A 13,162-nucleotide genomic window follows, 5' to 3' on the forward strand; every position below is an offset into this window, starting at 1 on the left:
CCGAATCAATATTACACCCTCCCCCCGCCCCTTTATTTTTATGACCAATTTCAAATGTTTAATGTATATTGCCTCACACTTAAAAACAATAATCATATAAATTAATTTAATTTTTTAATTAATTAATTAATTGCGGGCGAGGGTAAAAAAAAAAAATAAAGTAAATATAATAAAGGTAACAGGAGGGTGAACATTGAATTATAAAAAAAGAAAAGGGAGGGTGTATTTTGTGGTGGGGTCAAAATAAAAAGGCAACAAGGTTAAATGTGTTCAAAAACAGCAGCCTGGAAGCTGATGGTCGCTGTGAGGTTGAAGTCACTGCTTCCAGCCGGGAAATAGTCCTAATAATAATCCTGTAAAACCACAACGTGTTGTTCTTACACAACAGTTTTTGTGAAGATTCAATACATTTTATATAATTAATGAGCTTTGGAGGTGCTGTTATGCTTTTTTATTTTCTACCTGTTTCTAGTGTTAATGCTAAACCGTGTTAACATTTCCTGGCACTTGAGTTCAGATATAAGAATCTTCTCATCTGACTCTCATCCAGAAAGAAAATCAGATGTCTGACTTTTCTTTTCCCAACACATCCCATAAAGCTTTGACAGTGTACCAGTGGTTGAAACAGAGATGTTCTCCTCAGATGTTTGTGTGTTTCTGTATGGACCGTACATTGGATGTCTGATCTGTATTTAATGTATCACATGATTAAGATCATGTGATATTGGTAGAACTGTGTCAGCCTCAGTTCATACAAAGGAATCTCTTTTCTTCAACACAGTTAAGGTCAGATCCTGCACAGCAGAGTAGAATTTAATGAAGTTGGTGGGATTGACAGTTCTTGATAAAATGCACAGTAGTCAACTTAATTGCTTTTTGACAGCTCCGCAGCGTTTGCAGAAAAAATAAATTGGATTAATAGATGGATGTCCCTTGTGCTCACCTGATTATAGCATCTACAGCCCACAGCCCACCAGGCAACAACATTAGATGCCAGTCAATGTCTGTCTACTACGAGTAAGCAGTAGCATGTGGAGCAAATTGTTGGAGTCGGCTGAATACACAGAACACTGGCTTCAGGAGCTGAAATATCTACTAGGCATGTCCACAAGAGAACTAGTCAGGGCCCTCGAGCACTAACGTTGGCTGGATTCACAGGGGAATCCATGCTAATTAAATTCCAAATGTAATTAACACCAGATTCACCTCGGGGCTAAAATGAGTGGTGATCAACAGAGCCTTACTGTGTACCATAATTCATCTGAACGAGATGTCGGTACATGGGTCTGCAGATCTTAACGACGGGATGGAAAAAAATCTCTTGACTGTCGAACTCCTCATTGTCAGAGGAGCATCTTGTTTCATTAACACAACATCAAATCAAGTCACTGCATCACATGTAAGGGTAAAGAATCTCGACCTGATAGTGACGGAGTTTGTACCTGGTATTCATTAGGCCAGAAGGTGCTGACCGCCAGCTCCACCTGGTGCCACTGCTTGACATGAGACCCGGACGTGTTCCAGACCGAACTGCCGAGCGGACCCCCGTTGACTCGAACATACGCCCGTAGGGCCCCCGGGCTGTGGCCATCGCGACTGTACAGGAAGTAGCTGAACTGGACGCAGTGCGTGTCATTTTCACTCAGAGTCTGCAGCAGCAGCTGAGCACGATGACCCACGGCATGCTGGGAAGAGTTCACCAACATAAAGGATCCTGGAAGGAGCAGAAGAAATGCATCAGTTAATTATTCAAACTTAATGGGTCATCGTAACAGTTTAACACTTCGGTCATCTGTTAACTGTTTCATACCTGTTGCCATTTCCTGTATGAGGATAAAGCTTCAGAGAAGAACTCATGTTCTGCATGCCAAATATTACAGGCTTTAAAAGTCAGGATGGTTGATTTTGAAGACAATCTATGTATATCTTAACTGGGAGGTATTGGCTTTTTTAGACCAAAAAGACATTCTACACCACCGTCATGTATGGTTCAGAAATAGAAGTCACAAATATGTTGAAAAAAAGTTACCAAGCTGGGGTGGAATAATCTTACATTTAAAATTGGAAGCAGCCAAACAGACACTAGCACCGCTTCTGTAATGTCTATCCTCTGGCAGTCATAACTCTTTAGTCGGTATTTTATAAATCAAGTGTTTCATTATATTAAGATATATTTGGGGGATTCTACTATTTATTTGTTGTTTTCTTTCAAAATGAGAGCGAATAAATGAGTGTGCACTGTGCATTATGTCGTAAGATGTACATATTTCAAAGGGAGTGGAGGACATCAATTTACATTGATTAATACATTAATCAGTTAATAATTTAACTTAAACTTGAAAAAACTGAAAATTCAAATGAATCATAATAAGATAAAAGTAATTATGATCAATACAGTGAGAAAAGAAGCAGGACATTTATATTATGTAAAAGTGTATTGAGAATTAGTATAAATAACATAATTTTTTATATTGTGAATATGTCCATAGTACAGGTCTTTCAATTGTTACTAGATTTACAGATAACTGTTGACGGTTTGTATATGAGCCATTGAGGGATTTGTGTTAAACAGACTTATATGAAACAAGGCAAACTTGTCACAAATGAATACATCTGCAGTTAACCACTCGAAGCAGGGTGAATCCACAAGAAGGAAACATGTAAGTATTCTCCCAACTCATTGTGTAATGTGTATGCGGTTGAAAATCTGAAAAGAAATGTTCCCCGTTAAATTTGTGCTCGCTAAGGAACTGTTCGTGAATAGTGCAGTGAGACACAGACAACAGGTGAAAGATGGAAAAAAAATCCAAGCAAGCCAAAGTTTTTCCCTCCGCAAGGTGACGCCGAGGTAGGAAACGAGATTCCCAAACCCCCCAAAGCCTTCTCTAATCAGGATAACATAACCCCATTGCCCTTTGCCGAGCATCTGTCCTGCCTCTGGTCTGTGCCCACTAACGCGATTAGCACAACAATGTTGGGAGACCTTCCTGTGTACTCACATAATCAAGCCTGTCGTCTTTGTATGCCAAGGTCTTTCTGTTCTCAGTCAGAAATGAGCCCGAGAGACCAGACAGTCCCCGCCTCGGCGCCAGGTGTCCTGAAGACATTTATTCTCCACTCCAATGGAATAGCATGCGAATGCTGGATTGTTAAGACAGATCATTCTTAACATCTATAAACAGTGTGTGCCTCTCAACTGGCAAGCTTCCTCGACAAAGACTATACTCTCTCATGTTTTCCCACCTTCCCGACAACTCGCCATGCAAACACAAGCATAGTACTACGAGTTATGAGCAGAGAACTTGTATTTGCTCTTCAGGCACAAGACAAAAAACTCGCTCTCATCTCCAAGTGCTCGATTCATCTGCTTCTTTACCAGCACTACTGAGAAAACACTAATTACATGTGCAAATAAGACAACCACCTACACAGGCTGAGGTTTTACATAACGAAAATGAGATCACACCTCTTAACCCCGCCTTATAAAGGAAGTTCATCTGAGAAGCAAAGAGAAGTAGGGGCGGTCATTAGCTGGAGGCGAGAGTGGCGGTCTTTACTGCAACGTCCTCTTGCCCTGCAGCCCACTGTCAACAGCCCCTGATTTGCGTCTTGTCCCGGGCTGAGGATCTCTGGGCTCTGCGCTCGCATTTCATATTGCCTAATTAGATCTTTTAGAATCGGTCTCCTCTCCTGCCCCCTCCAGGCTCCCGAGGGACTCGTAGAATAATAGCAAAGGGCTGAAGTGATCCAGCAGTAGGATCATCAATGCTGGTTATTTTCTGGATACGCGCCCCTGTTTTATAGAAAGACATCATTAACATTTTCTATTGACTTTGCAATTTACTATCATGTCACGTGGGGACACGTGAAGCAGTCATTCTGCTGACCTCTGACCTCATTTGAGATTCAAATTGAAGATAGGTGAAGTCATATAATTAATAGCGTGCTTAATGTGAGGGCATTATAGAATGAAAATGTGCATGAATTAAACAGTGGCAGAATGAATTGAGGTTCTGGACACATTCTGTACAGTAATGCTGAAATATTGAGAGATAATCCATTGCACCCCATTTAACATTGACATCACTTTGGTTCATATAATTTGACAAAAACTTTACTGATGATTGTATCCAAGGGGTGAGAAAGGATAATAAACCAAAAGAAGAAGAAAACTAATTTAAAATAATTATTTAGAGGATAGTTTACCTTAATTCAACAAATATTCCTTCAAAGCATTTTTATTTTTTTTAGAATTGAATAATTTCATAGCGAATATGTCTTTGTATTCTTGGTTTCAACACATACATTGTAGGAACACTTTAGGTATTGAATTTGTTGCTCTACTTCAAAGATACTTGTGACTACCCTCCTCCTTCAATACCCTCGGTGTCCCTGTCGTCTTGGTGCTCTGTTGCATGCGCTGATTGGAGTGTCGTCAGCGGGATGAGCCACACCTGAGCCGGTGTGGTCTGGACTTAAAAGACTTTTTTCATTTGGCCACCTGGCTCTCCTTTGGGGGAGGAGATCCTTTTGGTTTTGAGATCCTTTGTGTTGTTCTGTTTCTTTGTACACAGTACCACACGTCCATCCATACATGCACTTCACTACTGATGGCTGATATCTCCACTTTAAACGTTGTTAAAAATAAATAGCTTCTTGTTAGCAGCCCACTCGGTTATCTCCCTGTTTGCTGCAATCTCTGAGCCGGGTTGTGACGTACAAAAGGGTAAAAGCAGCAAATCCTCACATTTGAGAGACTGGACCTTTTTCAATGAAGGAAAAGTCAATACCCTAGTCGATGTGTCCTTGAGCAAGACACGTTACCTCAAATTGCTCCCTCTAGCTGTTTCGACGGTGTATGAATGTAAGTCGCTTTGGATAAAAGTGTCAGCTAAATGAAATGTAATGTTAATGTAATGCCATTTATTATCCATTAGAAATCAACCTGCTCATACTTTTCCTCTAATTGGTTTTAATACCTACCGAATGTAGATGTGTTTTTTCTTTTCCCTGTCAAATGTTCTATATATATAAAGAAGTCCAAGGGTATTTCTTACCATCTTTTTGTTAGACCAACATTATGTATAGATGTTTAATATTTGGCAATTCTCTCACAGATCTGCATAAAGTCACACGTGCTCTCATCTCCTCTAGACAAGACAACAGTGAAACTTATGAAAATTGCCCATCTCTAACTTATTCAAAATGTATTTAAGGATGAGAAAACACCCACCCCACCACTCTTGCCTCCTGTTGTAAGTTTTAGAATTGATTTTTAGATGTGACCGATAACTTTTAACACTCTACATGGTCAGACTCCCAGATAAATTGAAGATATGTCAATCCCACAAGAGTTGAGGGGAAGCGACTAGATGGAGGTCTTCTGGTTGTTCCAACAAATTGTCTAATGACCAAGAGTAGCCTTTTCAATCATGAGCCCTAAGGTTTAAAACTAGATACATGGGCACATCAAGTTATAACCAAAATAATCGTAATTGTTATCCAATTGTTCACCTGAATTTATTAAGCTTACATTTCTGTGTAGCAAGCTTTTATTGTTGCTTTATTTGTCATGCTTGTGGTCTTATCATAGTTCCATTGTTTTGCTCTGCTTCCTCTTCTGTTTTTTAGGGAATAACTTTCCATGTTTACATTTTCATTCAAAGGGCCAATGCTAGAAAATATTCGTAAACTAAATCAGATCAAACTTTAGTGTTTGGAGCCACCGTGGAGTCCCCCTGCAGCACCTTTCATAAATAATCCTCAAAGTATCGTGAAATCTGATAAAGTTCCCTCTTGATGCTCCTCTCAAGGTCAAAATAACATCCATAACAAGATTAGGACTGATCCAGCAAGTCATAAATCAAAAGGAGCACGGCTGGACTACAACCTGGTCATAGGCTGTAGGTGACAAGTCACAACAGATCACAAAGGTAGAGCAGGTTCATAAACAGAGGGCGGGGGTTGATGCGGCATTGATAGACACGGTGGTAAGGTCACAAGCAGGGAACGTGCAAATATGATGCAGAGTTGTTGACATGGGAGAGGTGAAAATAAAGCAGGGGAAACGATATGAAAGCAGAAGGTAACGCATCATTTTTCAATTTATTTTCCTGCTGTGTAAAATGTATGGAGCCTTTCTCTCTCTGACCCTTTCAGTAAAACTTTGTTCCCCTAACATTCAAGGCCAGAGTCCAAGAAATCGAGGCGACACAAGAAACTACAGAGAGCAGAGGTCTGATTATAATGGGATCAATGGCTGTGTTCGGGTTGGAGAGGCGTCCTTGATGCTGCATGACATATCATTACTGGCCGGCTCTCAGCACAGTGGCCTTGATGCTGGTCTTTTCACCAAGAGCCTTCATCCTGCCCTGTACTCTGTTCTGAGAAGGTCATGTGGGATTTCAGACTCAACCTCTGAGGTTCTAATGTCCCAAAACTGTCTTTATAGTTGCTGCTATCCGCAATGACCTTCAGTACAAATAAATAAATAGAGTAGAGCTCTGGCCAATGCCCTGAAAGGCACATTAGTGTTGTCATTTCCCTGATGCTTGGTCTCTCTGGAAAAATTGGCTCACAAATATAAAATTGCCTCATCATGAAGTGAAATTGTTCACAGAGCAATGAGAGCTCTCAGTGAAAGACGCCGCAATCACAAACATAAACACAGTGTCGCTAACATCAGACGTGTATGTGCTAACGGCCCATCACTGTACAAAATAAATTACTAAACAAATTATTCTTTGGTGTGTTGTTGTTTTTTTGCCTGTCTGACCTCATGGATAATTTAAGGCAAGCATGTAGGTATGTAAAAAATCTATTAAAAAACAGAGGATTGGATACAAATAAACCCATTGAGAGGAGAGATAAGTTCCCCTCCCAATGGAAGCCCTCACACTGGGACAATGCAATAACAAGACATCGCACAGGCTTAATCGACTTATCACAATGACACACAATGACAGCGTTCCTATGGGGAATCCGGGGCTGACCTTATACTGAAAAGGAAATCAGCAGAACAGTTTCCTCTAAACATCCGCTTTCATTTCGCGGGCAGCTTTTCTTAGCTGTAGCTCGATAGTTTAACAAGCCAACGTTGGCTCCATCAGGCACTTTTGCTGATGTGTTTTTGGTTTTGGGAAGATTAAAAAGACCCCAGACTACAAACTTATAAAATTGCAAAGCATGGCACGTCGCCTCAACGTGTCAGGAAATCCAAAACTTGACAGACCTGCCAAGCCGAGTTACTGTTGCTAAGCTATGACTGGACAATCACAGTGAGAGGGGGGGGGGGGGGGATCCAGCAACCGTTCAATTCTGTGATGTTGCGAAAGCTTACGTTAATCTGGAATATATGAATTTTCTGAATTAAAATGTAACATTAATTCGATTATACATCTGCTGACACACACACACACACAGAGTGAGAATATTGGTGTTGGCTGTGTAGGACCCTCCTCAATAGAGCCCCCTGCCAGCTTTGCAGAAGGGCATGGAGGACTGACAGCTTTTTCATTCCAAAGGCTGACATACCACCTGAAGAGCCGAATCTAATGTTCACCCCCTTACTCACACCATTTCTCACAGCTCCACCTGCGTCATACTCGTTCTCCACCATTCAAATCATTTTTCATTATCATCGCCATCATCCATCAAGCAGCTCCTCTATCCTGCAACTCTGGGATATTCAAAGTGTACAATAGGCATTGACATGTTCCGTTCTTTGCAACTATCTGCCCCTCTAGCTCTGGTAGTTCTTATTGATTGGAGATCAATTTCAAATGGCATCTCCTCAGTCATTTATTTCTAAACATTAATAACGGAACAGTAGTCACTCCATCAAATTATAGTTTTTCATCTCTGCACAGTCTTTTTATTGGACTTTACTTTAACCCTTGTGTTGCCTTAGGGTCATTTTTGATCGAAATCAATATCCCCCCCCCCTTTAGGATTAATTTGACATCAATGTTTTAATAATGTTGTTCTTTCGTAGATCACAAAACAACACAAAGTGCCACACTTAAACTAATAAACAATATTTAATTTAATAATTTTCTTTAGGTTTTAATTATTGCTTAAAAATTGAACCCAAAAAAAAAAATATGTTAGAAAATAAAGATAAATATAGGAAAAACATTGAATCGGGTCAAAAAATGACCCAAAGGCGGGGAGGTGTATATTGATGACCTAAAAAATGACCCTAAGGCAACACAAGGGTTAAGGCATTTTGGGACATCTACAAATGCCCTCATTTTCTGATGTAAAAACAGACCAACAAGTGACAGAAAGGAAAATAAATTAGACTGTATGGCGCTACGGGGCACTCTGAACCTTTTACCAGTACATTTCCTTTGTCTACAATCCGAACAACCCATTCTCACTTTCAGCTTTTAACTTTGTCTTATCATTCTAACCCAGAGCTGCGACTGTTTTCTCTGCATCTTTATCGCCTCAAGTCGAGAGGCCCAGTAGACCATTACCAACGCCTCTGGGGACAACCTGGTGCGCACAGGGTAGAAATGGAGAGTGAGATAGAGTAGGTGGGGGGGGGCAGCTGAGGACTGTTGTTCGAGCACAAAATAAATGAAATACAAGTGTTGCGATTGTCAAAGTAGCCTGTGCCTTCCAGCATTTGAGAGAGATGAGGCCATGTCAACAAGTACTGTTGTCTCTTTTTTCAAGGAGAGGGGGGAAAGAGGAAAGGTGCAATTTCTCAACAGTCTGCTTGCGTTGACCCTCTGAATTGTCCTGCAGGCAGTTCAGGATCAACTGGCAGATTTGCCCAGGAGAGAGGCGAATGAGTGGACACGCGACAAAAGAGAGAAAGAAAAGAGATAAGTTGTACACTTTTAGTATGGCCCAGTTTGTCATCATCTAATACAACTTTTATAAAAAACATGGAATTCGCACTCACAATTTGTACACACAAATAAAATGGCATACAGTACTATAGTGCACTATACTGTATAATAAACCCACACGGGTGAGCTTCTGATTCACCTCTAATAGGATTGGATACAAGTAACCACAGTGTTAATCTTGCAATGGTGGCCTAGGGTTAGAGGCACTAACAGTAAACAACAGATTATTTTATTTTTGTTACTCAATGTTTTTTCATTCTTTCTATGTCATTATATTTCCGGAGGACAATGTATTTCTGATATTTTGAGACCGAGTCGTCAAATCCTTAGTCAGTCATGATTTGTGTGGAAACTTTTAAAGAGCACTTGAAGAAAACTGACCTTCAAAATAGAACACCAAGTGAGTTCACTGATTAGTTCTTCCTCAATGCTTGAAAGTGTACTAATCAGTAAAATCACACACTGTAGTCCTGCATACTCTCAGCACTGCATGGTGGATGGCTGACCAACCGTGCTGTAGACGAAACCATATGCAAGTCCTAATAAAGACAAAGCATTTGGGAAAGAGTAGAACTACGAATTTCAATCACAGGAATCACTCAGGATTAGCACAAATATTTCCTGTGCAGGCATAGGCGACCGTCGCACCTTCTGTCCATCCGACCCACAGACAGACAGACTGCTGCAGACGAAAGCACCAGGAGAAAATCCTTGACATATTTGCCCAGATATTTTACCATTTGACTGAAATTAGTAACTCATTAAAAGAGATTAGTTCATTAATTGTATCGTTTAATGCATTACATTGTGTTGTTTAATACATTCTGGATTGTTAGAATTCATCACGCCCCCTCCAAACTGAGCTGTTAAGACACTTTTGAACTGTAACTTCAACTTTGCTGATCGGTCGAAGAAGTGATTTGTAGGGCAGTCTCTGTAGCAGAGGTAATCAAACTATCAAAAACAATTGGCCATAAACACCTGTAATATTTCTCTGCAGAATATCATCCATTCATCTTTTTATCCTCTTAGATACTTGTGTGAAATTGTCATGATTAGCATATTAATTATTAAGTAATGGCCAACATTGTGTTTTGTGAGGTCACAGTGACCTCTGAACAGCATTACAATCCATTCAACCTTGAAGAGTGAAACTATTCGCTCAAGTTGTTCCTGGGATGACCTTGACCTTTCACCTTCGACCTCCAAAATCTAATAATGTCATCCTTGAGTCAGATATTTTCCATAGTTGGATTGAGTGTAATGCAAAAAGGTTAACGCAGAGCATATACTCTTTGCGAGCTCCTGTGAATCTTCTTTGGCTCAGGATAAGGTCACCCCTGGCGGCTCCGAAGGTTGGTCAGCGATATAATCAACCATGTGGTCAGGCTGCAACCTCTAGAGCAGACGGACAAACTGGATAACCAAGAGGCCCTGATTAATTTGGTCTCCTTTCGGTCTGTAAAAAATAGAAAGTTGCCCACCAATGAGCCATGCATCACCATTAGCAGCCTGGTCAAAGGGCCGGCTCTTACTGCTGTTCAGCAGAATGAACATGTTATAGAGCCCTCCAGGTCAGCAATAAAGTGTGTTTAGCCGATTGAGACTGGCATCATAAATTAACTGAACGATAATCAAAAGGGAAGTGTTTATAATTGAGAAATGGAAAGACCATGGAGATGCCCTTTTAATGTTCATGTTTATTGCTCCAGTGGGGTTTTGCAGGACAGCAATCACCTGCAAATACATTTAGTTTTGCATCCGTGCGGTTGTAATGATTTGATTAATTGTGGTGCACATTTGGGAGCGTGCAGTTGACGAGCTGCTGTGATCACCACACTGGATAGCTGCCTTCTTCTAGAACATACTGGAGGCAGGGAAAGCTGAGATAAAACACACTCTAAACATGTGGGGAAAGAGGCTGGGACTGTGTTGCAGTCCTGCTGGCCTGTGGCTCCCATGTGTTGCAGAGATCCATAAACCTTGCCCTTTAGCACTCAACAGCACTTTATCAGCCAGTCATCACCCTCGGAGAACACATCACACAGCCCTGAAAGACATGCTTCCTCCCAATAGCACAATTTGCCCAAACCTTCTAGAACAGCAACTATAATATCAATAAGTGCTGGATTCACTGTGGTTCATAGGTCTTTTAATATCCTAATACATCGCAATCAATAGATCTTATTTTCTGCATTAGTTGAGTGAAAGGCAATTTGAAAATGTGGAAACCCCTCCACAAAAGCTTGATTGGGTACAGCCAGATGGCAGACAGGACTTTCTTAATTTTGTATTTGCAATATTCTGTTTTATCTCCAGTATGTTAACATTAAAATTATTCAAGTAAATGTATATATATATACATATAAAATATTGAACTTTTGAACAACAATATTGTTGTATCATTTAGAGCTCAGCCATAGTCCATGCAGTTTGTGCTCAATGGATTCTTTTTTGTGCACACAAATCTTGTGTTTGTGGACACATTCATGAATTAATATTTACATAATATCTAATTATATGCATGTTAGATTAACTACCGAGCATATGTTCAAACTCAGGTGCAACTCTCCGAGGTTATGGCTCTAGACAATACACATATGGCTCCCCCTCACTGCCCTACATTTAACGCCTACAGGGTATTCACACATTCCTCTGTAAAGCCGGCACATTTTGTTTTACAGCAGTATTGAGGCCTTCAGGGCTTCAGCCTAGTTAGCAGTTCCCCTGTATAGTGATGAAAAAACACATTGTCTCACGGTGCAGCTATATGCAAATCAGAATTGTGTATATCCCCTGTTGAATGAGTATAGTTTGAGTCTAGAGATCATCTCACCTTCTCTGCTGGGATGCTTAAAACATGATCTTGGCCTCACTTGTGACCTACTCTTTGTCCTGCCTCTCAGCACCCCAGGAGGAGGAAGATAAAATAGAACAAAAAATAATGGAGCTCCGTTTATTAATTTCCTTTATGCCCCCTTCGAACAGAAACGCTAAATGTAACATTGCTGCAATGGAAGACAACCTGTTCAAAGTGTTTTCCCGTCTCTTTCTGATACAGTCTGGGTTCATTTCTCGCCCCTAAGGCCTTACAACAGGGTAGAAAAAAAGTGTATGAGCGAATGAATAAATAAATAAATGACTATAACATTTCTCGAGGATGACACTGCAAATAATGCCAGCTAATGAGACCTGAGATAGAAGTCTTTCTCCCTGGACGTAGAGGACAGGCAGAGCAGCTTTGTGTCTGCGACATTCAGAGAAGGAGAAGACAATCCAGTGACAGGCTTTTCTGATTAGATTTTCATTAGCCCCTTGTTATCAATGACTGATCCCATTAACGAGTCAGCATGGCGACATGCCCCTGTGGTAAACTGAGAGGCCCCCGGGGATGGTTGGCGCAGCCGCATAATAACGCACGCCCTGGTTTGGTCATCTGTTTTGACACAAACCTAATGAGATAGTCACGAGAGAAATGAACGGCAGTTGGCGAATGCTAACAGTCTTGAAAGTCCTTTCCGAAACACTTCCTGGGAAAATATTATGTCATACTACATGTACTTGAAAGATATTTGTAGTTTCTAAAGCTCCACTTAAAGTCAACATTGTCGTGATTTAATTGTATGTCTCTAGGCTCACACTATCCCAGGATATTAGAGTCAACAGGGATAAATCTGCATAATAAGACATTCAAGCAAAACAACCCGATACACAATCTGCTTGTTTTCTCTACACACAGACACGCAAACGCACAGTTTGCACACACACACTTATACACCTAATCTTGAAATGTCACAGTGGTGTTGACAGATGCTGTTTAAATGGCCTTCAGCATGCTTTTTAGTAATTACTCGGCTTGAGAGGCTTCACCAGTGCCATCAGCAAAGTTGTCCACCCACACTCTCCCTCCAAAAACATTTAAGTCCCAATGAAGTCTGCCAGCTTTTCCCCTGGTGGATGTAAACACAGTAGCAGTGCTCCAACAATGACACGGCGCCTCTCCAACTCTGCAGATTTGTATTGGAGGAGCAAGTGACCATGTCTGCAAACACTTTGTGGCTTTTATTTAGTTGTACTCCCTGAATGCTGTGAACAATATCCGTGGATCTGTTTAGGAATAGAGATTGTGTCCACTGCGTCACAGGAGGACTTTAGAAGCTGATAGATGGACAGGTGCCAAGCTCAGCCCAAGACGAGGCCACAGTCTAGTGTGGACAGATACATCCGGGTCATCACAATGACAGGCAGGCCGGAGCCAAAGGCAGGAGGCTGCGGTTCCGCCCATCCCAGAGGTGTAATGT

At 41.0% G+C, this 13,162-nt stretch overlaps 1 protein-coding gene across 4 annotated transcripts in view; it reads right to left on the bottom strand.

The window, feature by feature from the left end:
- ptprub (protein tyrosine phosphatase receptor type Ub) overlaps nucleotides 1-13,162 on the bottom strand; it is a 147,381-nt gene that overhangs the window by 66,987 nt on the left and 67,232 nt on the right. For all 4 annotated transcript variants that reach the window (XM_056444162.1, XM_056444161.1, XM_056444160.1 and 1 more), the window contains exon 3: nucleotides 1,443-1,714. In XM_056444162.1, the coding sequence (XP_056300137.1) occupies nucleotides 1,443-1,714 (272 nt within the window). The remainder of the gene's footprint in view (nucleotides 1-1,442; nucleotides 1,715-13,162) is intronic.

The sequence above is a fragment of the Pseudoliparis swirei genome, chromosome 22, assembly GCF_029220125.1.
Source record: "Pseudoliparis swirei isolate HS2019 ecotype Mariana Trench chromosome 22, NWPU_hadal_v1, whole genome shotgun sequence".
Taxonomy (NCBI): domain Eukaryota; kingdom Metazoa; phylum Chordata; class Actinopteri; order Perciformes; family Liparidae; genus Pseudoliparis; species Pseudoliparis swirei.